Source organism: Colias philodice, chromosome 26 (genome assembly GCF_061535455.1).
Source record: "Colias philodice isolate Cphi_HAF_F1 chromosome 26, ilColPhil1 Martin Lab GWU primary, whole genome shotgun sequence".
NCBI lineage: Eukaryota > Metazoa > Arthropoda > Insecta > Lepidoptera > Pieridae > Colias > Colias philodice.
Genome location: NC_143111.1, coordinates 586,533 through 612,279, shown reverse-complemented (window position 1 = coordinate 612,279; position 25,747 = coordinate 586,533). Strand labels below are relative to the sequence as shown.

At 34.5% G+C, this 25,747-nt stretch overlaps 3 protein-coding genes across 4 annotated transcripts in view; 2 read left to right on the top strand and 1 right to left on the bottom strand.

Moving 5' to 3' along the window:
• LOC149476714 (kinesin-like protein Klp68D) overlaps positions 1-6,420 on the top strand; it is a 50,294-nt gene extending 43,874 nt beyond the window's left edge. For both annotated transcript variants that reach the window (XM_089711176.1, XM_089711177.1), the window contains 4 exons: positions 124-445; positions 2,185-2,412; positions 2,868-3,114; positions 3,636-6,420. In XM_089711176.1, coding sequence (XP_089567302.1) covers positions 124-445; positions 2,185-2,412; positions 2,868-3,114; positions 3,636-3,743 — 905 coding nt within the window. In that variant the 3' untranslated portion in view covers positions 3,744-6,420. The remainder of the gene's footprint in view (positions 1-123; positions 446-2,184; positions 2,413-2,867; positions 3,115-3,635) is intronic.
• Positions 6,421-9,959: 3,539 nt separating this feature from the next.
• On the top strand, positions 9,960-12,430 carry LOC149476713 (uncharacterized). The gene has a single exon (XM_089711188.1). It carries the CDS (start codon positions 10,112-10,114, stop codon positions 12,035-12,037), a length of 1,926 nt encoding a protein of 641 aa, XP_089567314.1. The 5' UTR covers positions 9,960-10,111; the 3' UTR covers positions 12,038-12,430.
• Positions 12,431-12,553: 123 nt separating this feature from the next.
• Positions 12,554-25,521, bottom strand: eIF2D (eukaryotic translation initiation factor 2D). The gene is made up of 12 exons (XM_089711204.1): positions 25,337-25,521; positions 25,003-25,261; positions 24,453-24,622; positions 23,899-24,034; positions 23,577-23,721; positions 23,009-23,138; positions 18,327-18,423; positions 17,676-17,878; positions 16,478-16,613; positions 15,228-15,380; positions 13,680-13,823; positions 12,554-12,712 (listed from the first exon to the last, which is right to left on the bottom strand). The coding sequence occupies exons 1-12, from the start codon at positions 25,390-25,392 to the stop codon at positions 12,620-12,622; spliced, it is 1,722 nt and encodes a 573-aa protein (XP_089567330.1). The 5' UTR covers positions 25,393-25,521; the 3' UTR covers positions 12,554-12,619.
• Between the last annotated feature and the right edge of the window lie 226 nt (positions 25,522-25,747).

Genomic DNA, 25,747 nt, shown 5'->3' with positions numbered 1-25,747 from the left:
CATTGTCATCACCCTTGTGTACTTTATTTTATTCTATCGGGTTTTCGTAATATACGATAAGATCAAATAGAAACGTATAAAAGTATAAGCTTAACAAACAAGATATTTCTACTTAATTTCCAGCCGAAGAAGACACAGCGATAATCGAAACGGAACACATCCTAGCGGCATCCACGATAGAACAAGAGAAAACGCGGACAGAAGAATTAGAACACCAGATTCGATCATTAGAAGAACGACTGGTCCAGGGTGGGGGTGGGAAAGATCTCCTAAACAATCTGAATGAGAGCCAAGTGATCCTGGAACAAAGGCATATGGAAATAGCGGAGAGAAAAAAGAGAGAGATAGAGATGCAACAGAAGATAGACTTGGAGGAAGAGACGACGGCGATAGTTACGAACACGTTTACCACGTTACAGCAAGAGGTCGATCATAAAACTCAGAGGTGAGTGTCTAGTTTGTATATTGTGTGTATGTGTAATATACAAATCAACAAAAATACTTTATTTCGCACCCAGAAATTATAAAAAAATATAATGAATAAATCGCGCTTAAAATCAGTTAAAATCTTAAATTTTTCTAAATGTATAGTTTGTGTTAAAATTATTGCTATACTAGCTGTACAACGTGGTTTCACCCGCGGATAAAAGCCAATATTTGTTATAGCTATATTATTCCGGTATAATTACATCTCTGCCAAGGCAGCCGGCTACATCACTGACAAGTATAAATAATCTGTTCAATGGTTTTTGCTAGAAAGAACAACTAAATTACAGTTGGCGTTTATAATATTAATTTTTTTGTGACTTATGTCAATAGATTTCTGTGGGACCTGCTCAATTAATATATGAACTATTGTATGTATGAATTCATGAATGAAACTTGTTTTAGTCGTAGTGCGAAAGGGATGTAGGAAAAATGTTATTATATATTATAGGAATTAGGTGAAATAAAATAAAAATTCACATAAAAATATCTTTATTGTTTCCAAAAGTATGGCAAACACAAAAATGTTGTTTAAAATTATTTCGTGGCTGCACTATTAGAAATTGTATGGCGTAATTGCAATTTGAACTATAGACTTCTGACAAATAGCTTTTTATATCTTGGTAGCTTCAGTCACTATACTTGTATTATGATTATGTTTTAATGCTGGTTTCATCTTCATGCCGTAAATATATGTGCAGGTCCACACTGCGAGCCTAGCGCGGTTGCGACGGCGGGCGCGAAATATCAAACGTATGAAACGCGCCTTTGCGTTCACATTGAAATGACTATGGCGGAAGCCTAGTGCGACGGTAATGAGCGAGCCAGCGCGCGTAGTTTTCAAACTCTCCTATCCGCGCGTTCTGGCCACACTACGGGCCTAGTCAGCGAGCGACCCAATGCGCGGACGGCGGGGGTATCAAACCAGTTCGGTCTTGTCGCTCGACTTCTTATATTATATCCTTTCTTGTTTTTCGTAAAATAGCGGTAAATACTTAATTGTTGAAGTGAAACTTCTTTATTTATAAGTGCGTTTCAATCTAAAACACTTATATACACCACAGTAATTTTGTAGGGTATAATTTCAATTCTTCATATAAGATTCACCCGTTATTCCTCTGTTTTATTTATTTCGTGTACAACTTCTATAATGATCTCATCTCAAAATCGGACTGTCCAGTAAAAATAGCAAATCGTCCAAAGTTTGCAACACCCGATATACGTCGAACCGCTACTTGAGCTCGCGCGTCGGTGTGGCCACCGCGAGCGCCCGCTCGCCGCGCCCGCCTAGGCCGCCGCCACCGCGCATTCAGTGTGGACGCACACTATAGGAGTGAATGTGAATGGTTTTCGCGTTGTTCAGGCACGTTCGCGCATACCGACTCTGAACTATTGTATCTAACGACAAAGGATTTGCGCCTCATATGTACATAGCGTCATGTCACTCTGTATAATTTGACGCGTTTGGTATGACATATTGTTACGCCATGTCTCGCTTTGCCATGCCATATCATGCCATGCTATATCTCGTCATGTCATGCCACGCTATATCTCGTCATGCCATGCCATGCCATATCTTGACATGCCATGCCATATCTCAACATGCCATGCCATGCTATATCTCGCCATGCCATGTCTCGTCATGTTATGCCATGCCATGTCACATATGCCACCGTGTACAACTGCACACTGCGGCAGGCTGGCGCGGTGCCTGCAGAAGTACGCGGCGCTGCGCGAGGAGGCGGTGGAGCAGCGCGAGGCGCACGACGCGGAGCGGCGCGAGCACGAGGCGCTGCAGGCCGCGCTGCTGGCCGCGCTGCGCCGCCGCCTGCTGCTGGCCGACAGCTTCGTGCCCGCCGCCGGCCGCCACGCCGTGCTGCGCCTGCGCTACGACGACGATACCGACGCGTGGGACCTGCCGCCCGGGTAACGACCCACTTGGTATAATATTATAGCTGGAGTGAATCCGCACTGCTTCGCCAGATGTTCATATCGTGAGGCAAAAGCTATCTACTAGTATCGAGTATGGTGACTATAACGTAATTATTTTGTATTTAATATTATAAGAATTATATTTTAAACTTTATTATTTGCATTCTGAATGTTAATTTAATAACAAAGAAATAAAAAAATGTATGCGTGTACTAGAGTACACACGTAAGAAGTGAAACTTCTTTATGGCCTTAAAAATGTTACGAGTATGGCGTAACGCAAAAATGTTACACTAAATTTTTGTCCAACCTCGATAAAAAAGTTTACTTCAAAAAAATCGAAAATAAAATTTATAAATTGCCAAGTTAACACTCAAGTAATTCAAATCACATTTCAAATATTCAAACAATCCAAACAACAACAATAATGTGATCTCTATCCGTCCACAGCGGGGCGGAACCCCTCACAGTGCGGCCCGTCGCCCTACCGGGCAGCCGGCGGCCCGTGTGCGGCGGGCTGGCGGGCCGGCGGCGGGCCGACAACCTGCTGGAGCTGCGCCCGCTGCCGCTGCCCTCCACCGTGCGCCACTACCCCCCGCCCCCGCCCTCACACCCCGCACACACCCCGCACACAGCACACCCCCCCACAGCACACACCCCGCACGCGAGGTCGCTGTCCGCCGCCAAGGTCATTAAAGTAAGGACAATTTTTTTATTTTCATAATATTTAATATTAAATAAAGTCTTACTTAAAACTACATTTTCCAACTAAGTAACGTAAAAAAAAATACAATGATGATATATTTGATATTTTTGAATCTTATATATTTTATAGAATATAGTACTTATGTCTTAATTTACAAGTAAAGTAAAATTGTAAAAAAAATAAAGTCGGTTTACTGACGATAGTTGAACGTGACAACGTCCGATTGTGCTTCTTTGTCGCTCGTTCCGCGCTCTCGCTCGCACTTCAAGCTTACATGGAACGCCTCAGAGCGAGGTAACGCCGCATGAGTCATGTTTTTTCGTGCGTGCAGCCGGCTCTATCGAATTATAAGACGTTGTCACGTCAATAATTAGTTACTCGTAAAAATAATTAGTACATTGAAAGATAAAATGAAGAAAAAACACATTTGAATTTAAAAACTTATTTAATCAAGCTTATTTTTTATACATATGTATTAACTTTGCAAAATTAATATTAAATATCTATTACAGTCAGTAGAAGCCCCAATGAAGAAGGATATTCCAGAAAGCCGTCGAGTTAGCGCCAAGCCCCGCCCCCCCTCCGCCCTGCACCGCCTCGGGACCGCCGGGGTGCGGTAGACATACATACATACACACAAAATTGGAGAGAGATATGCTGTAGTAAATGGGGAATTGACACACAACACTAATAAAAGAGATTCGTTCATAATGTAGCTTATGTGAAAATAGGGGGATGTTCAAATAATAACTTTGCAGAGTTTGAGAGGATTGTAAAACTAGCTTAATTGAAATGGGGGGGAGGGAAACATTTCACTCCATAAAATAATGTAGATTAACTTACGAGGTAGTTAAACTAATAATCAGTGGATAACAAACATTTCATTGTCGGCTTATGGGCGAGTATGAGGCATTTAAAGATACATTTGGTTATATAATTATACCTCTATTTTGTTCCCATGCAAGAAAATACATGTCATGTTCCTATCTAGAATGTAGATAGTTCAAGTAGCAACGATTTTAGTTTACTACAAAATGGTTCGACTTTAAATAAAAATATATCACCCCCTCTCCGTAAACTGGCTACGGAATCTCTTAAAGTTTAAGTATATCAGGGTTGATAGGTAATTCAAATCCTTCAAATGTATGGATGTAAATTTATTTCATATACATATACTATGTCTATATGAAATAATAATATTTGAATTGGCCTCAGTACTGTACAAATAAAATAGTGTTGTGTGTCGACTCCATCTGTCGTGTATTATATCGATAAATAACCATTCCGATATTTCCCTTTAACTTTTAACCTCAAAACACAGTATTTAAAACGTCATAACTATAAAATTACTAAAACAATGTCCCATGCCCCAAATAATTGGGACATTACGATATCGGAATGGTGATCGTCATCGTCTTGCCTCCATAGTTGTAAAGCGACTGTTATTTAAGGGCTCTCTTCACAATGGGCAGCGTTGGCCCAATGATCGTCAATGTTTGCCGCCATTACGGCTATTATGAAAACATCTACAATGATGATCGATCATAGACATTTAGGCCCTTTACACGTAATTGCCTCTAATCGCCTAAGCTGCCCATTGTGAAGAAGGCCCCTTAAAATGTTTGGTATTTTGTTAAGGCAGTCGCAACTCGATATTTTTATACGAAGATGTAACGGACTGCTTGCTTCGACATCACCGCGACGTCAGTGTATATGGGCCTTAACGCTCGCTCACATACTGCCTCATTTACATTAAGTGTTAAACGTGCGTTCACATGCGACAATCGTTCATATTACACTTTAAAAAAAAAAAAATAAACAAAAATAACTCAACGTCATCTAATTAATTGTATTTTGTCACGTGTGAACGCACAACGTCGAAATTAATGTAAATACGTATACAAATAGAAAGGATATAATATAATAATGTAAGATCGTCACAAATTCCAAAACGACGCAACGTTGTGTGACGGTTTCGATCTCAGTCCAACTAATTCCCAGTATTTACGTTACAAAGGTTGATTATTTAATATCTATTTTATGGTATAGATAGATTTCTCTTTATTTTGAATCAGGTGTTTGGCTCTCATTCGGTGTAAAGTATGTTTCATAGTACGCTTATTGTATTGATAAAATAACGCTCAAAAACGATACGCGAATAAAACTATGAATTATGTCGCTTCGTTATATTATGTACCCGAAGTTATGTGCGACTTGAACCTGATCGTCTTTTGTGTTATTTATTTCATCATGTTTTAACCGAATTTTGATTCTTATTTAGGTTTGTTTTGTACGATATTTTACCGTTGTTGTTTTTAGTAAATTTTATTTATTGCTTTGAACGGATTGTTCGAGGCGAGTGATATTAGTTTATTGTAGTTGTAGTCGCGATTTTAATGTAAACGAATACGAAATTTTTAATCTCTCTGCAATACGTCACATGACAATTTGAAAATTGGAAATGTTGGAAGATTGTTGCGAACTTTTGCGCGTTGTTACCGATAAATTTATCATTTTTATATTAATAAAATAATGTGTAACGATATTTTCAACATTTTCAATGATAGATAGAATGCAATGTAAAAATAAATTTGAAAATTGTGATAAGATATGTTCAAATGCATTACCAAAGATGGAAAGCGTCCATTCCATAATCGATAGATGTCCGTATCGATAAACAGTGATGTTCCTGTAAATTATTATTGTCGATGTTTTGTTAACGTTTCCATACGGTTTCTAGTCAATGATTCTTGTATACAAAATAAATGTAAATAATATTATAATAGGTATTGAAAAAGTATAGACTTAGAGTAAGTAGGTAGTGGCTTACGTTCGCACAATACTTTTTGAATACCAAAAAGCTGCTCATGTTTTGTGTAATTTTAGTACATACTTTTAAATTTTGAAGTATAATTTTAAATGTTATTCAAATTGAGTAGGCGATGTAACTCATGGCTCATTTACGTTAGCTACTATTAGTATTTGGATTCTCATGTTAACTCTACGCTTCGTCCTATATTTAAATAATAAAGTTAAACAGGTGTGGTTTATTGTTGTATTCAACATTGTTTAACGCCTAGGCTTTCTACTGAATACCAATCACTTACCCTCCAGTTTGACCGAATTTTGTCAGAAATGTGTGGCCTAATGTAAATGAGTCTTTATTTATTTGTATTTATATATTGGTTTGTATAAAATCTGTTGAAAGAGTGATCATGTGATATGAATTTGGAAACCGCTAGTCAGATGTGCCGCGTACACGCTTATACTCACTAATAAAATATTTTTAATTCTATACACATTGTTTTTTTTTACCCCTCCTCAATAACCTAATAATTAACTTAACTTATGTTTCACAAAATATTGAATTATTCTGAGCCTATACTCTGAAATGGATGGTTATCTCCAATACCACATCTTTAACAATAATAACATTACGACAACGAAGAAAAGTAAAATATGCATAATTATTCTTCACACATCATGCCCTTTCATTTGATATATCATTTGGGAGTTGGGTAGGTATATTTAACATTTTTTTTATCTCTATATCTAACTAACAAATGGATGAACCGATTTTGATAAAAAAATGTCTATGAGGCGTTCCATGGGCTTGAAGTGCAAGCGAGAGCGCGGAACGAGCGACAAAGCACAATCGGACGTTGTCACGTTCAACTATCGTCAGTAAACCGACTTTACAGACAACCAATTTGTTTTTTATCCCACTTTTAATCCTATATCAAATAAATGGATGAACCGATTTTGATATTTGACGACATTTTTTTTCAAACTACAAATGATAATTAGCCTAGCCTATCAGAAAATTAAAATTTTGCCAAAATCTGAAAATGTTTGTTTAAATAACGGAAATTTAAACGGACAAAAAGAAAAATACTAAGCTTTGTTTTGGAGTATAATAACAACCACAATGCCATTGCTTTTTTTAATATTCAATTTACAGAAATGATCTGGTTACAGTATACAAACATGAACCTACTAACCGGTAGGCGAATTTCCAAAGCCTATACTTAGTTACTCTTTGAGTCACGAGTCGGACTCTAATACATGAGATTTTGTTTATGCATATTAGTCGACAAGACTCTACAGTCTACTCGACTAGGTTTTGACATTCATTTCCTGAGATTAGCGCGTTCAAGCAAACAAACTCAGATTTAAAATAATAGTAGTAATTATAGATATGTCTTTAGAACAGGTATCCGAAAACTTTTGAAAGGTAAGTTCTATCCAAGGATAGGCGTAGGATGTATTAAAAATGTACGAAAATCCGCGAAGTACAAAATTTTGTACACCTCGCTACTTTTATTTACATACTATGTTTATACTATATTTGTTTAATAATAATTAAAAAAAAACATTCATATATATACGTATTTTACTTTAATTATAAGACCATCCCACAAAACACCTCATGAGTTAACCATTTTTCATTCCTTATTTTGTGTAGGCAGTAGGTTATGGTTGCTGAAATCATTAAAAGTTCCTTCTAATACCACACCATTTATTTTCATTAAAGTGAGTTAGGACATAGATAGCTACGTAATAAAAACCTATAGCAACTTTATGATATGCTAGCTTTCCGCCCGCGGCTTCGCCTGCGTCTTCAAAGAAAAACTCGTATAGTTCCCGTTCCCGTGGGATTTCTGGGATAAAACCTATCCTATGTGTTAATCCAAGTTATTCTCTTTATGTGTGCTAAATTTCATTGTAATCGGTTCAGTTAAAGTATTTGCATGAAAGAGTAATAATATCTAAACACATCCTCACAAACTTTCGCATTTATAATAGGTATTAGTAGGATAGGATAGGATTTGTTTAATAGTTAAAAAAAAACATTCATTAATATTTATATGTATTTCACTTTAATTATAAGACCATCCCAGGCCGCAATACACCTCATGAGTCATGGGCCATGGCCTAACCATTTTTCATCCCTTATTTTGTGTAGGTTATGGTTGCATAAACCACCAAAAGTTCATTCTAATAATATCGCCATTAATTTTCATTAAAGTGAGATAAGTAATAAAAACCTATAATAACTTTATGATCTACTAGCGGTCCGCCCCGGCTTCGCCCGTCGTACATATGAAAAATAGATGTTGGCCGATTCTCAGACTTACCCGATATGCACAGAAAATTTCATGAGAATTGGTCCACCCGTTTCGGAGGAGTATGCAGACTAACATTGTGACACGAGAATTTTATATATAAGATAGATAGTATGGATGTACATAGAGAAAGTCATGTTAGTTATTCTCATGGTCTCTTCAAAAACAGCAACTGAAGAACAGCCACAGAATAGTAACTAGGTAGTAATGGAACATTTTTTAATAATTTTCGATAATAATGAAAATGCATTTCTTTATAAATTTTACAAAAAACAACGAACGACAAGCTGTTCTCTAATGTTTTGTTCATAGCACCGTAGCGAATAACTTAATTATTAGATACGTATTGTATTTTTAGAATATATGTAGATACAAAAAAAATTGTAACATAGAGATGTATTTAATACTACTTCCCCAAAGATGGGAACACTTTCGTACGAACTTCGAACGAAGGGTCTTAACGTAAGGTCTTAACGCAAGCAGGTAGAATATTTTAGACAAAGGACAGGAAAAAAAGTGAATAGGCGCAAAAAAAAGATAATGTTGTTTTGTGACTAGTAAAATATGAAAAAAATAATTAATTAAGCATACAATTATTTTTTTTATTAATAATTATTATGTTAAACTCTAAGGTTAAACTAGTTTGGTAAGCGAACACGAACTCGGAACTACATAATCATAGAGATGCGACGACGTTATTTAATTCACGGTTTCCGTACAATTTTCCGTAAAAAAATTTCAAACCCTATAATCAGCAAGATGCTTTGCTAAAGCTTAGTATTATACTTTTTTTTCAGTATTCAAACAACAGTATTCAAATTCTTAAATATTTTAATTAGTAAGGTACTTTTTCTCCAGGGCATATGGCATCTCCATAGAAATAAAAATCAAATATTTTAAAGATTAAAATTTTCGTTAGTACATAATATTATTATGAATAACATATGACTACATACATGACGATGCGGCAACGGACTACCCTAGTAGGCCTCGATGCCGAGCCTCGATGTAAATTAGAATAATAAGATTTAAGATGGCTCAGTACGATGCACGATGGCATCAAATATGTTAAAAAAAATATTGTTACCGATTCGCCTCTAGTCTTGATAGACTTTCAGATTCAACTTTGAAAAGTAATAATTATTTGATAATTTTTGTGTAATGCCATTAAAATAGATTAAACTACACCAAGGACGAAATCATTTTTTTGAAGTGAAACTTCTTTATGCGCGTGGAGAGTAAAATTTCAAGGATGCGTCATGGCAATACCGTCACGTCATGGAGTAAGGCGAAGATTTTGGTGTCTTTATTTCTTGCCAAAGAAGTTTCACTTCTGACTAATTTTTCAATTAATAAAGTTATGACGTGGTTATGACATATTAAATGATGATATTTGAAATTAACCTTGTATCTATTTAATAAAGAATTAAAGACAAATTAAATCAAGGATTTTAATTATGTTGATTTAATATAAAAAAACGCAAAAAAGCTACGAGTTGATAACCTCTCAGGGCTGTGTCTCAGGGTCAATTTGTGGAACGTCTTGTAAAAATGAAAATATATGAAAATTGATTCAAAAAATACATTTTGATATTGAAAGTCCAATTTTAAATAAATATATGTACATCATTTATTTAATTTTTATATCAAATTTATATAATATTATCATTTTTTTTTGTGGTAGCAACACTGTTATAATTTGAAATTAAACGTTCAACGGTTTATCGTGAGCGTGTTTCTATCGTAAAAATCGTTTTTTGCACATCACTGATTGTAACCGTCGTAGCAGTTCAAAAATTGGGGGGCTTTGTTTCGGTTACAAAATGTTGGAAGATAAATAAAATACAAAAATTCGCTTAATAATGGCTGATAAGTTGAAAGATTATCAAGTTCTTGACGTTTTCTGCGGAGGTACGTTCTACAAAGTGAAGCACAAGGTCACCAATAACATATTTGCGTGGAAGGCATACAATTGCTACGAATATTCCCATGAAGAAATACAAAACGTCGTTGTTGAAGTGAAAACTTTAAGTAAATTGTTATCAGGCAGCTTACTGCGCTACTACGACACTATTCTCCATGGTCCGACCAAGACTTTGTACTTTGTTCTTGAATACATCCCATGGCAAAGTATACAAGAGTTAATCGAAGTCTGCAAGGTTGAAGAAAAGTATTTTTCAGAAAATTTCATATGGTTTTTGCTACTGGAATTAGTCCGAGCATGTAAAAATATTGAAAAGCTGAAACTTGTGACGTTACGGAAATGTATTACGCCAGGGTCAGTTTTTGTTGGTGCGAACGGCGAAATGCGCATAAATTGCTTCGATCTAAACCCTCCTGGATCCCTAGCAAAGGATTTTATGCAACAAATCGGGTATATGATACGGACATTGTGTTCTCCATACAAAAATTACGAACAAAAGATTCAGGAAATTATATACAGTGATGACCTTATGGATGTCGTAGGTTTCATTACAGAAGATAGAAACACAAATTTACGACCTGATGTAGTTCTTTATCATCCAACAGTCCTTACAAACACAGATTCTTTGAAAGTGCCCAATAATATAAGTGATATATTAGTGCAATTTAGTTATTCTAGCTCAGAAGTCAATAAGTGTGATTCAGAGAAGGCTGTGGATATGTGTAAGGTCATAAAGCCAATGCCGAGGACTCATCTGTTAGAGGATAGCCCTATCTACTGCAATATAGTCCCTCGGAGGCAACAACAGAAAGAAGAATACTGCGGGGAGTCTAACAAAGAATGTTTATCTCCTACTATTGCTGCCTTGGCTCTTGAGCTACCTGGATATGTACCTAGGAGCAGAAGACCATATAGTGAAGCTCTCAGCACATATGAGGGCCCTCAGAAAGTGTCGGAAGATACACTTAGCCACCAGTGGATGTCTCGCTTGATAGCTTTGAGACAAAGAGAGGAATCTCTTAATCAAAGAGAAAGAGATCTCATAGCCAAGGAAATAAAGAATAGTCCAAGTACTAAACTGATCTCATTGGATCAATCTCCATTATGTTTAGATAGTAATGGAATAACACTGCCACCAGAAATAAATCAAATGAATGATGAGAAGAAACAATGGGTTTCTCGGCGTCGTCGCCGCCGAACTAGCTCTGTTAGGTCTCGTAGCAGAAGGAAAAGCTATTCATATGAAGACCTAGACAGCTCCCTGTCAGCAGACCAAGGAGATAGCAGCGTGATTGTAACAGCTGCTAAGATAACAAGAGAAAACATGCCTCGAAATCTGTTCCCCGAACTTGCAACTAAAAAGGTGCACTTCACACCAAATAATCCATTCGCTGAAAGTGATGAAAGTGTTACACTAACTTTTTATGAACTACATAATGTTGATAATGAAGGCTACCAAGTGCCGAGACAGGATTTGAAGGACATAGCTAAGTTTAAATACTTGAATGTTGATAAGACTTGTGAGAAGAGAAATAATGATTGGACTCATTCATCGCCCAATAAACAGGCTAAAATCAGTGATGTGTTCTCCGATATCACCAATAAAAGCAATCTGAGGAAGACACCTTCGAAAACAAGCATTGCTTCAAAGTGTTCCAACATATCTAGATGTTCAATAATATCCAGTAAGAGCCAATGGAGTATGGAGAGCAAGGTAGGTGAAAGTACCTTTGAGAGAACCAGATCAATAAGACAAGTGGACCAAACTCCTCTTGCCACTCCAGGTGTTAAAAAAACAAAGCGCAAGTCACTGCTTCCATTCAAAACTCCCTTTAAGTTTATGTCTTCATCAACTAAGATTTAATTATTTGATCTCTTGAAACTCCTACCTACTTTAGCATTAATATTTTAGCTATATATTCAAAATTACTCTTAAATTTTATTAGGTTTATGATTTATTTTTAAGCATTCGGTTGTGGTATTGGCAGCTTTATTTTTGTACTTTATAGTTTTAATTTTTTAGATTATAAATTTGTACATAAGAAAAATATACGGACATAACCCACCCATATTCATTAGATATTAAGGATATAGATATATTTAGAGATTATATTGTATATTTGGATATAAATCAAATTATATTGTGACTCGACCTTTGTTTATAGATAGAATAAGTTTTAAAACTATTTGCTGATCTTCATAAAGTTTAATAATGTATACAAGGGTAAATTAGCCCTATTTTGTCTTCCATACATAGTAAATTTCATATTAAATGCTAAGTCAAAATTATAAATAAGAATCAAGTTCTCAATTTTATTATATAATTATTTTAAAATGATGCCATATTACGAATGCTATGAAGCAGTTTATGTATAATTTTTGATAATTAGGAAATAATAAATAATGATAAGGAAACATGTTTTATTTCATCTTTAACAAATCACACTTATTTTTTCTTATTGAGAGCCTTGTCTGCACCTTCCAAGTACTTCTTAGGCAGGCCATACTTCTCAATTAGCAGCTTAGCTACAAAATGTGTCTGGAAAAAAGAAAAACTATTTTTATATATCCATCATCATGCTTTTTTACTAAATATTACAAAAAATAAAACATGCTAATCATATTTCAACAACACACACTCCTTTTTATATAAATTATAATCTTTAAAATGAGTGTTAGATGCAATGCATAATCAATTTTGTTAAGAAAAATCATGTTAGTATATTTCAATTACATATTAGTGAATGTTATGGCATTATAGAACTAGTAGTACTGTAGTAGTAAAGAGTATATTTATCTCACTTGCTTCAGTCTGAGATCTCACTTTTTCAAGTTTTTGTCAAATTGAAGAAAATTAGTATTTGTAATTTTTATGTACATGTAAGTATCAATATTATAACAGTTGAATGAAAAAATATGTATGTTTTGATTTAAGTTTGGACATATAGAAGCATTCACATCATATAATATGGTAGTAGGTACATAGAAAAAGTATTTTTATCTTTAATGCAAAAAATTACTGAACTGATTTTGACAAAAAATTGGTATTTGATTATCACTTGGCTTAACAAATAATTGGCACTATGGTACTATAACTATACTAATATGGCCACTATACAAAGAAAATAGAACTAATGTGTGTTTGCAATAGTCATGGTGGTCATAGTAATCATAGCGGTAATAATAGCTTTTTATGTTAATAGAATACTACTACCTGTACCTGGGTTAAAAAGTAGATTATGTAAATACTTATCCAGATTATAATCTACTTGTACCAAATTTCATACAGATCCAATCACATGTTTTTGGTGAAAGTGTAGCAAACATTCATCCATTCTTAGCGTTATGATATACATATTATTATAGCCTATGTGTTAATCTATGTATATAATAGAGAGTAACTATCTATGTGTGTGGATTTCATGAAAATTGGTTCAGCAGTTTTGCTGTGAGAAAGTAACAAACAAACATACAAACTTTCGCATTTATAATAATAGTAAGATTACCTGATCTCCCTGCAACATGAGCTGATCCTGTGTAGCGGAGGGTGCTCGTGTGACTCCACAGGAAGCTGCAACTCCTCGCTGGCATTCAGTGGCCAGTTGGGATAATATGAAACCATATGTTTCTAGGTTCGACACTAACGTGACCTGTGAAAGAAAATGTATTATAGTTGAGATTAATTAACATATTTGTATTCTTAATATTAGCCAATATTCTTTCAATACTTACATTTTATACATTTGAATAATGACGACAATATTATTTTTATTTTAAACAAATAATAAGAATAAATGGTAAACGATGGTATTGTTTAAAGCGTAATTGGCGAAATATAGTTTTACTATTTCCTTTGAACTTGAAAATTTCAAACTATAGTCGGCACGGCGAACCATTCCTATGACAATTCGTGTTAGTGATGGGTGGTATGATGGGTCGTATCGATAGTTTACTATTTTATAGGCAAAGGCGTGGCTTGCATTCTGCCACGTCGGAAAACATGTTTTTACAAATATAATAAACGGAATTTTTAACGTCTATTATGTTGTTGTTGAATTAATTTAAGTTTGAAATAAAAATGAAACCTTATAATTTTCTCGTAATTCCCGTTAAACACGTATTCGCTAGTGTATATTTTATAATGAAAATGGATCTCCCCATTTAATTTGTCTGAAAAACTTTTGTTATCATAGGTAAAAATAATTTTTCAAGTATAGTCTCACTATGTATTTGGTTTGATTTTTCGGTTTCAAAAATATGCACTCATTTCTATTATCGATATTTTCCGCACTTTTCGATAAATACAAAACGATGTAAGTTTTGCATGATGTAAACGTAGTCAGATTGAAATTTTTTCTCGTAAATGTTAAGAATTGTTATAATTCCAACGAAATATCGTTGTAATAAAGCTACGTAAAAATTAATAAATGCCATTTTTAAGACGCATCCAATACGTTTCTAATTTAATGGTGACGCCATTACAAGGTTGTGTCTTGGGAATTACTGTCAGTGACAGAGGACCATGTTTCGCCGTGCCGACTATAATAATATTTTTAACACCTATACCTGCAGGATGGGATTTGCTTGCCTCACCATTTATTCAAATTCATTTAAGCTCTTAAGTTCTCAAGAAAAGCGCTTTCTTTATTTATTTCCCACATTAATACTATAAAAAATATTTTATTTTTTATAAATAGGTATTTTTTAAGTCACCGTCGTTAAAGTAGCTGGTGTAGGGCGGTGATTGCTGGCCCAATTCATTGTTCGAATGGCGACAAAAAACTACAAAAAAGACGTGTGGCACTCGGGGACTGCCGCGGTAAAGCTATTGCATAGCATGCCTTCAAGCCACACTTCCGCGCCCGTCGGAGTGGGGAGCGTGAGGTTTTTTTCGTTACGGAATTTCTGGATTCGGTCCCCGCGCTCAAGGCCCGCGATAGAAGCTATGCAATAGCTTAAAAGTTTCCGACTTAGTTCAAGTTTCCTGCAAAGTCAACATATTTTCTCCTTCGAATCTTATATCTATTAATTAATACTATAATATAATGAAATACCTTCTTGTTCCCGCTGCGTGTGACGACGGCCATGTGCACGGGCGGCAGGCGCGCGCGCACGAGCCGCGCGGCGCCGTCCGCGTAGCGCAGCTCCGTGCTCGCCGTCATGCGGCCCAGCGTCAGGCTCATCACCTCCTCCCACTTTATTAGCTCCTGGTACATGGACTAATTTATTTTAAGGTTCATGGGTGACAAATTTATGGTTAGCTTTCCGCCAGCGGCTTTGCCCGCGTAGTCGAAGATAAACCAGCATATTTCCTGTTCTCGTGGGAATTCCGGGATAAAACCTATCCTATGTCCTTCCTCAGGTCTCAAGCTATCTCTGTACCAAATTTGAAGTAAAGCCATGAAGTACTTTTTGGGATTAACCCGAACATACATACAGACAAAAATTAAAAATTAAAAAAAAAACTATATTTTTATACGTACTTATACATAATAAAAAAAATCATAGTTGTTTTACTGTTAAGTTACAAGTTATAAAAACTAAATAAATCGGAGTCGGACGCGCGACTTACGCTTTTTTATAGCACAGATAGTAAAATTTGTTATTATAAGTCGGCACGACGAACCTTGATTCCTATGACAGTTCGTGTTAGTGATGGATCGTGTCGATACTTTACTATTTTATAGACAAAGGCGTGGCTTGCATTCAACCACAACGGTAAAAGTTTTTTTTTACAAATGTTATTTGTATATATTTTTTTTACTAATATTTTTAACGTCTATTATGTTGTTGTTGTAAATTTAAGTTTTTAGCATAGATTAAGTAGGTAAGTAAAATGAAAGTTTTCCAATAAATAAAATGCACCTTATCATTTTCTCGTAATTTTTATCCCGTTAAACACGTATTCGCTAGTGTATATTAATTCTCATGAAAATGGATGTTCCAATTTAATTTGTCTGATAAACTTTAGTTATCATCGGTAAATGGATATTTTTCATCAGGTGTAGTCTCACTATTTGTTTTGATTTTTCGGTTATAAAAATATGCAATTATTTCCATTTATCGACATTTGTTTATCGATACTTCCGCACTAGTCGATAAATACCAAACGATGTAAGTTTTTTGTAAATGCCATGCCATTTTTAGACGCCTCCAATACGTTTAATAGCTACGCCATTACAAGGTTGTGCCTTGGGAATAACAATCAGTGTCATGTCATGTTTCGCCGTGCCGACTATAAGTTAGCATTTCAGCGTGCCCAATAAATTTGGGATTCATTAAAAAATACAAAATAAATACAAACCTGTTCCTTCTTCCCCGTTGCTTTAGCAAGAGTCGCATCAAGTTTGATACATCCACGGCCGGCTTCCAGCTGTCGCGCAGTGACATACTCCTTAATCGTCTTCCGAATTTCGTTCGCAGCTAAGGCTGTGCCTTTTCTGTATAAAAAAATATTAAAAAAATAAAATGATAGTGCAACAGTAGACTATAATTCAGAGGAAATTTTTGTCTACCGATATTTGAAAATACTGCATTGCGTAATAAAAATTTACCCCTTTTGAAGGTTTTAAAATGTCTGCAGCTACAGAGATAATAACCAACAAACAAAAACTTTCGTATGTCTGTGTAAAGCTTATTGGAACGAAATGCAAATGACATCTGCTTGCTTTAAAGTATAGTAGTATATAGTAGTTTTTCACTATAAATTATGATGTTACATATGTAATTTGTAAAATTAAATTGTAAAACTGACATGATTAAAAAGAGCAACTATGGAGTTTCTTGCCGATTCTTCTCCGTAGATACTGCTTTCCGAATCGGTGGTAAATGTTAAAAATATGTACCTAATGACGTTTCAAAAGTGCTTCTAGAAGAAGTCTAATTGAATAAATAAATGTTTGAGTTTAAGTTTGAGTTTGAGTTTAAGTGTCATTTCGTTAAAATTGTGAAGGATATAATATTATGAAATATTAGCTCTTCCAGCTGCATAAATTATAAAAAAAGCAGTTGTCAACATTAATTCTGTATTTGGACGATTCTAAAGCGCTTCTAAACGAAATCTTGTTGAATAAATATCTGTTTGAATATTCACTCAACACACACACACTCTCAGGTCGCCCCGGTTTCACTGCAGTGTGCAGTTGGCATTACTATGTTTAGATATTTTTTTTTGATTATGCGGAGCTGTAAAACTATGTTTGCATGCCAGTGTAACTGGCGAATGTGCTGTGTGCTGTACTTTCCTTATTGTAATAACTTGTAAACCACATTTGAGCAAATAAAGATATTTATTTATTTAGTTATTTATGACATACTAGCGGTCCGCCCCGGCTTTGCCCGTGGTACATATTTACGTTTTCTCTACATAAGAACCATCCTCTTACTTCAAGGAATATAATAAAAAAAGAATTATCGGAATCGGTTCAGCCGTTCTCGAGTTATGCGCTTACCAACACATTTTGCGATTCATTTTTATATATAAGAAGATTACTAGTACATACTTGAGCGGTGCAAACAGATCGGCGACGTTGGCCGTGATGCTGTACAACTCGCGCACTACGGGGGGCGCGGGGGCTTCGTCGCACACACTCTTAGAGGGCGCCGGCTTCACTGCAGTGTGTGCGCGCACTGCAGGGTGGGAGGGCACTATGCGCACAACTGCATCTACGCCCTTGTCGATTTCCTTCACTTCGAGGAGGCCCTCCTGAAATTAATTTATTATGCATTAAAAAATAATAAAAATGTGTGCGTGTACTAGTGTACACACGTAAGAAGTGAAACTTCTTCATGACCTTATTTTTCAAAAAATAATTAACTATATTCAACTTAACAGAAATACGTCGAATCACGCGTGGTAGGGATAAGAAAAAGATGGCGCATAACGGAAAAATGTCACGCGTAACGAAAAAATGTTACACTAAATTTTTTTCCAACCCCGATAAAGAAGTATCACTTCAAAAATAATGTTTAACAGATTGAGTTTTTTATTTATAGAAATTAAGGTGAAGTCAAAGTAGAAATGATTTTAATCATAATTTATTAATTCGATATTATACAATAAAAACAATTCTAAAATTTGGCCTTTGCATACAAATATTTTATTTTTATTTTAAAGTCTAATAGACCTTAATATTAATACAAAGTTTTTATACCCTTTGCATAGCTTCCAGAAACTTCCCCATCTTTTTAAATGTCGACTTTTTGACGTCAAGCGTGCGGTCCGACGGACAAAGCGGCATCAGATAGTTTCTGGAAAATTTATAAACATTCCCTAATTATTTACGATTTTTTATTAGAAAAGCCTTTTCACACCATCAATCTATTTTATTTAACTTATCTGTGAAAATAAAATTATGGAACTTCGCTATATAATCTGAACAACAGAGTGCGTTTTATAATCATGAATTACGCTTGACATAGTACATTCAATTATTGAAAAAAAATATTTTTAACAAATAATCAATATATCACTACATAGTATAAAACAAAGTCGCTTTCCCTGTCCCTATGTCCCTTTGTACGCTTAAATCTTTGAAACTACGCAACTGATTTTGATGCAGTTTTTTTTAATAGATAGAGTGATTCAAGAGGAAGGTTTATATGTATAATAACATACATTAAATAGTGGAGAAGTACTGTTATTTTTGAGGTTTCTAATGTGATGTCGTAAAAAATTACATTTTTTTCCGCTTATATTGCAAACGCAGGCTGAACCCTACGAGTTTTATCAAAATAATGTACTAAGTATTATACACATTGAAAAGGTCTTCAGAAAAGTCCGCGATAGTATATGTCTATCTCTTATTAACCCACAATAACATTTTTTTGTCATTTACTTTTTACGACAAATAATAGCTAATTTTCGAAGCGATTTTCACCAAAACAGCATTAATCCTTAACCAATTAAATACCTTGAATACATTGTACATTTAATATAGATCTATATGGCCCTTTACACCGTATGATTTAAGTGAATATTTTCGAAGATATTACAGATTTAAAAATTGCGGGACGTAGCGTTTGCGGCGGTACCTTCCGGCCGGGCCGCTATGTTTTTATATTATACAACGTTCACAGTTTTTCTGTAGTGTAAGTATTTAGTATCAGCATTGCACCCGTGCGAAGCCGGGGCGGGTCGCTAGCAGTGGCGTGCCTAGGGTATAAGGACTGGGCAAGCCCAAATTTTTCAAAGTGTTTGATGGGTACCCTTTTCATGAATAAGATACCTACCTAGGTATACTGTGTAATTATGTTCGTTATAAAACTTAAAAAAAAACGTGAACATATTACCTACATACCGAATCAAATCTTTTAAATTTTCACGCGCGCCCTCAAACAGTTGAGTCAAACGTTTATCATTAAAATCGATAAATTATATAAAACTGTATGACATTATATTATTAGTAAAATTGTACAGATTATTTATATTCTAATTCAAAACGCCAATCTTTCTGAAGGAAAGATTTTATCCCATCAAAAACATCCTGTAAAAAACCCAAGTCTCGCAGCTCAGTCTTTCTACCGTCAAAAGTTGTGAGATCCATGTAATACCAAGTCGGTTAATCTATTTAGTGTCTACTTGAAGGACCTTCTGTCTTAAGTTATTACATAAGTTATTATCATGCCAATATTAAAAATATTTAACGTTTTAAACAAATAGATCGACTTGGACATCGCTTGATTTGATTATTAGTATGTATCACACTACACAGCACGACGGGCCAGCGACCAACAGGAACGAGAGTTTCAATCGCGTGAGGCGCGAGAGACAGAATCTAATATAATATTGTAATATTCATTTTATTTTCATGCGATGTCCAAGTCGATCTATTTGTTTAAAACGTTAAATATTTTTAATATTGGCATGATAATAACTTATGTAATAACTTAAGACAGAAGGTCCTTCAAGTAGACACTAAATAGATTAACCGACTTGGTATTACATGGATCTCACAACTTTTGACGGTAGAAAGACTGAGCTGCGAGACTTGGGTTTTTTACAGGATGTTTTTGATGGGATCTCACTTCTTTTTGTAGAGCCTTTCTTTTTGATACCATCTACTCAGTCATAAAGTAAAATAGAGGCCAGTCTGTCTGTAAGGAGGCTAGTCGCGCCAACAATTTATATATAACAGATTTAAATTATAATATATTGTTTTATTAGATTTTCGTACTTCAAGACATGTCCAATCATGTGTTTTTCATTACGTCGACCATTTTACAAGTAATAATGTTGTTCAGTTTCATGGGCTAAACACACCCTTACCCACCCTATACCCCCTCCCTTGCCTCATATGGTAGGTACCTATCTACACCTATTAAATTATTTTATAACCACCACCAACCACCAACTGCATAAATAACTTTGTAATCCCATATACCAACCACCAACTGCATAAATAACTTTGTAATCCCATATAAATATATGGGATTACAAAGTTATTTATGCAGTTGGTGGTTGGTGGTGGTTATAAAATAATTGATGCAGTTGGTGTATTTGGAAAACTGGACCGAAATTACAAAATATTTAAGTTTTCCCATGATTAAGACACTAAACTCTATATGTATTCCAAATATGAAGCTTCTAAGTCTGCTAGAAGTGCCTTGGACTTTTGATGATCGGTGAGTCAGTGAGTGACAAAATTTAGAAACTTTAACAAGTTGTCATTCTTAAACTACTGGTTCAAATTGACTGAAATTTTAAATATTCCGTGTTTATACAATGCCGGATTAGTTACTGAAGATTCAGGTTTCTTGCTTTATCCACAACCGAATTATAGGGGGTCGAAAAGGGCCCGAATTGCTTCGAGAAAAGGATGGTACGGCCGTGCCGCTTTTTTTTGCTCGACTTGGCGGGGGCACTGCCGTGCCCCCAGATAACATCGGAATTATAGAAAGTAACTAGGTGTTTGTTTTAGAATTCAATTAAGTACCTAACAGCTACTTTTCAATGGCAATTATTGATACCTAATACAGAAAGGCGTTCTTGGCCAAATAAATACTTATACGTATTTCTTAATAATTAATATTTAATACGTATCTACACAGACTAATAATAATATACTACGTATACAAGTACCTATGAATACGATTTAACGATGAGAAAGCACGCTCCGTGGAAGAACTACTAGGTATATGTACCTATTTACTAGCAGGAATCGTAACTAACAAAATATGTGCAAGTTTCAACAGCTGGGGAAAGGCTTCTTCTAAGTAATTCTCATTCATGAAATCGTTCGTAAACATTACAATTAAAATTTCGTATATGTGACTTACTAGTTTCGGTAATGCACAAATCGGGAGTTGGTTTTGATGAAGAAATTAATTGTTTTTCAGTGAAGTTTAATGATTTTACCTTTCCCCCGCTGAGCACAAAGCAAACCACCACAATTTACAACACAATCTGCTGTCGCGACACTTATTTTACCACAAAATTCGAAAAACTTAACCTAAATTACACCGGTATAATCACCCGCTCAAACAAACTATAATTTAACAATAATAGTCCGGGATACATCGCCCATTTTTGCAAGTGATTACTATCAAGCTAAATTTTCGTGAGTAGCTTTATTTTGATGAGATGCCCAATAATTTCATGTACGAAACTCTCGATTGTGGTAGCTTACAGAGGTAACAAGGATAAAAATTTTTGATTTGACGGTTCTCAAATATTTATTACGCAATTTGTAGGACAATATGTCTGTTGAATTATATAAGTATTAAATAAGTGAAAATAAAAAAATCAGCTGGTTAGTAATCATTTATGATGACTTCGTTATCGATACACATTGGAAAGGGGGACTCTTTGATCAAACCATAGATTTTGTAGGACAAATATTTTTTCGAATAATTTAGATAATTATCTTTAGATTGAACAAAAAAAAACATTCAGTTAGTAATTAATATTTGAGAACCATCAAATCAAAATATTTTATCCTTGTTTCCTCTGGTAGCTACCACAATCGAGAGTTTCGTACATGAAATTATTGGTCATCTCATCAAAATAAAGCTACTCACGAAAAATTAGCTTGATAGTAATCACTTGCAAAAATGGGCGATGGATCCCGGACTATAATATTCACGACGTTCGTTCGCGCAATCGTAACTATCTTCACACTGTTAAAAAGCCGGGCCTTTTTTCCCTTAGAAATTGCTATAGAATTCTATAGCTAGGTATGTATCTACTCCGACGAAATTTCATACGTTAGAAGAGATGAGCGCAAAGCCCGGTAAAAGCCCACGCGTGCAAGCGAGACACCGCACTATTTATAATCCATCGAATTTAGGTTGTAACGTCCAAATAAAAGGTACGACCTTATTCCGATAGCAAGAAGGATGAAATTAAAAGTTTACTCGAATTCGTCATTGTTTTATGCTAGGCGTATTATACATATTATATTATATTGTAGGTGAGTTTTCATTGAATTCGGAGTTGCTCATTGCGCGCGAATATTCAAACGTGAATATAGGTATTTTCCTGTCTCCGAATTTCTAAGGCAAGCCGGGCTTTTCGGCTTGTATGAACGTACCGCCACTGGTCGCTAGTATATTATAAAGGCGAAAGTTTGTAAGGATGTATGGATGTTTGTTACTCTTTCACGTAAAAACTACTGAATCGATTACAATGAAATTTAGCACACATATAGAGGGTAACTTGGATTAACACATAGGATAGTTTTTATCCCGGAAATCCCACGGGAACGGGAACTATGCGGGTTTTCCTTTGCAAACGCGGGCGAAGCCGCGGGCGGAAATCTAGTAATAATATAAACTAACATGTAAATCGATAGAATAAGTGTAAAGCCTTACCAGCGAAAGCTCGACTATAACTTACTTATACAATAGGTTAGTTTTCAGCGGTAGTTCTATATCCTTTGCATGCAGTTTGAGGAAGGACAGCAAGCACCATCGGAGCAGACCATCCATGTCATCTGGTATCCTGTCTTCGTCTGAATCAGAACATTCTGGAAATATTTCACATTATGTCATGTTTTGAATAAAATTCTCTACACTGTACAATACGTTGCTATCAGGCACAATGGCTATTTCCCAGCACATCTTCTCATTAAAAATATGAGTAGGCAACACTTCTAACTTCTAGATTAGATTATTGATGTTAAACAGCTCACTATGTTTTCTGAATAAATCAGAAAAATATCACATTTTGAACTATTATCATAGGTGAGTGAGATTTTTTTAATGGTCTATCAAATAAAAAAAATACTTATTTTAATGAAATAGATGTCTCTATTTCATTAAAATAAGTATTTTTTAAATAAACGAATAAAATAAAATGCACAACAAAATCCTTTCATTTCAAAGTTCCCACAAAGCCAAGCCAATTTATTACATTACCAAGTAATCTATTGCGAATGATAAAAATTTTACAATACTCAAAATACCTGTAGCTATGGTATCATCTAATTGTTCTTCAACAACTTCAGTATTACTATCTGGAGGCTCCTCTATCACTTTTGGTTCATTTGCTTGAGGTACAGTTTCGCGCACCAAACTTGGCCATTCTTCTTTTACAGGATGAATATTTAACTGTTAAATTTAGTTGTTATTATTAATTATGTATGACGGTGAAATAATTATTGAAAATAATACTTTGTGTAAATTTTTGTATTGATACAAAAATATTTAATCGTTGAACTTCATATTTAATAAATCTACCTAATTTAAATAAAAAATAATAATATAAGAGCTAAGATATGAACTTACTTGTCCAATTTCATTAGTAATATTGTCAACAATATTTGCAACAGAATGTTGCATTTTGGGCCGTTCAATTTTATTGAATTTCAAATCCTTACACAATAGATCTCCATAAACATGTAGCACTTCTAAACAAACACCCCTGAAATAAAAGTCAATTAAATTAATGAATTGAATGATTATTTTTCATATTTTACACGCTGTAAAATAAAATCTTGAACTACAGAAAATAAGAGTTCTGAAACAATGTGGTACCTATGGGTATTTTATATTTTTGCAATATTTTTCACTAATGCTCTGCTTTATTGAGATGTAATTTTAATATTTATTATATAGCCTTCTGTTCCTTAAAATATGGCAAATCTAATGTTAAAATCTTGCAGATTAGCTATTTACCAACTGAATTGTAGTGATTTATCAAGGAAGTAGATACCAAATGCATCTACCATATTATTATTTCATACAATTTTTTTTGAATGAAAATCAAAGTAATGTACTAGTAATATTAGTAATAAATGTCTCAATTCTAATTATAATTAATAAAACAGAAAATTACCAACATAGGTGCTATGAGCATGTCTCCGGACGACATTGTAGCCCTGCCGACAATGCCAGCAGCTGCATTATCAATAGTACATGCAGAGAGTAGGGCACCCTTTGAAAAGCGAGGAAAGTGGGCTGCGTCTGTTGTGACCACTCCTGGGGCATATAACGGAGCACCACCTTGAACCTGGGTTTAAGGATATTTATTTTATATCATAAATTGTATCTATAGGGAATGAAAAAATGAACTAATCAGTTATGTATTATGTTATTCCAGTATTTATGTCATAAACAATCATATTGATAAGTATAAAAATCTGTTTATAGGAAGAAAAATAATATTGATATAACTAATCCTATAATAATATCAGATGCCCCGGAGTATTGTTTAATTTTAAATTTAATAGTGAATGATGCAATATGCAAGTTACAAACTTCTATATAAAGTTATCTTAGAATATGAACAAATAATAAACATTTATTATAAGTAATAAAAATAAATCTAAAAATGTTATATGTATAAAATTAGCTTCAATAAGCATTTTATTGAAATGGACAGTATCTTACCTTGTTCAGCACAGGTGAATGTATAACAATAGTTGGCACTAGTTCTGGAACAATCCATAGCGCACATACTGTGGGCACTAATAATTCTTCAACTTCAATAATCATCGGCACTCCATCTACCACATAAACGCCGACGGTGTCTCCAGAGTGAAGCACTAATTTCATTAAACTACTAGTTGATTTATTAGGCACAATTTCCTTTATCCTTTCTTCTGGAGCCGATGGATACTTCTTTTGAATCCGTTGTATTAGATTTTTCCTGAAAAAACACATAAATTCGTAAATTGGCACATTTGAAAGGATTCCTATCGGAACAGAACAAAGTGGAACATACTTCTCAGAGTTTTTTAAAGTATTGTTTGATTTTAATTTATAAGGTTTTGCAAACATTTTGACGTGCTGTGCAGGTTAGAAAAATCACTTAAATAGTATATTTACACAATAAAACCATATATTTTCCACGCTTGGCGGGATGTTTTGCCATATATGACATTAGACATTACAACATATGATCGAGTGTCAAAAATGAAGGATAGTGACAGTGACGACTTGTTATTGTCCAGAAACGTTCAATTTTCAATATTTATTCAATAACATGGTAGTCTTTATTAAATTGTTAATTAATTGTAACTGCTTATTATCTGATTCAATAGTGATTAAAAGATTCTGTCTTTAGTTCTTTTCTAATTTCAAAATTCTCTCTAATTCAAATTATTAAAAATAGAATAATACAAGTGGTAAAAAA

Excerpts from the sequence above, each read along its gene's own strand:
- LOC149476713 (XM_089711188.1), top strand. The coding sequence starts at position 10,112 with ATGGCTGATAAGTTGAAAGATTATCAAGTTCTTGACGTTTTCTGCGGA.
- eIF2D (XM_089711204.1), bottom strand. The coding sequence starts at position 25,392 with ATGTTTGCAAAACCTTATAAATTAAAATCAAACAATACTTTAAAAAAC. Across the intron at positions 23,722-23,898 it reads TTACTAATGAAATTGGACAA|TTAAATATTCATCCTGTAAA; the intron begins GTAAGTTCATAT and ends TAAATTTAACAG. Across the intron at positions 16,614-17,675 it reads GATCTGTTTGCACCGCTCAA|AAAAGGCACAGCCTTAGCTG; the intron begins GTATGTACTAGT and ends TTTTTTATACAG.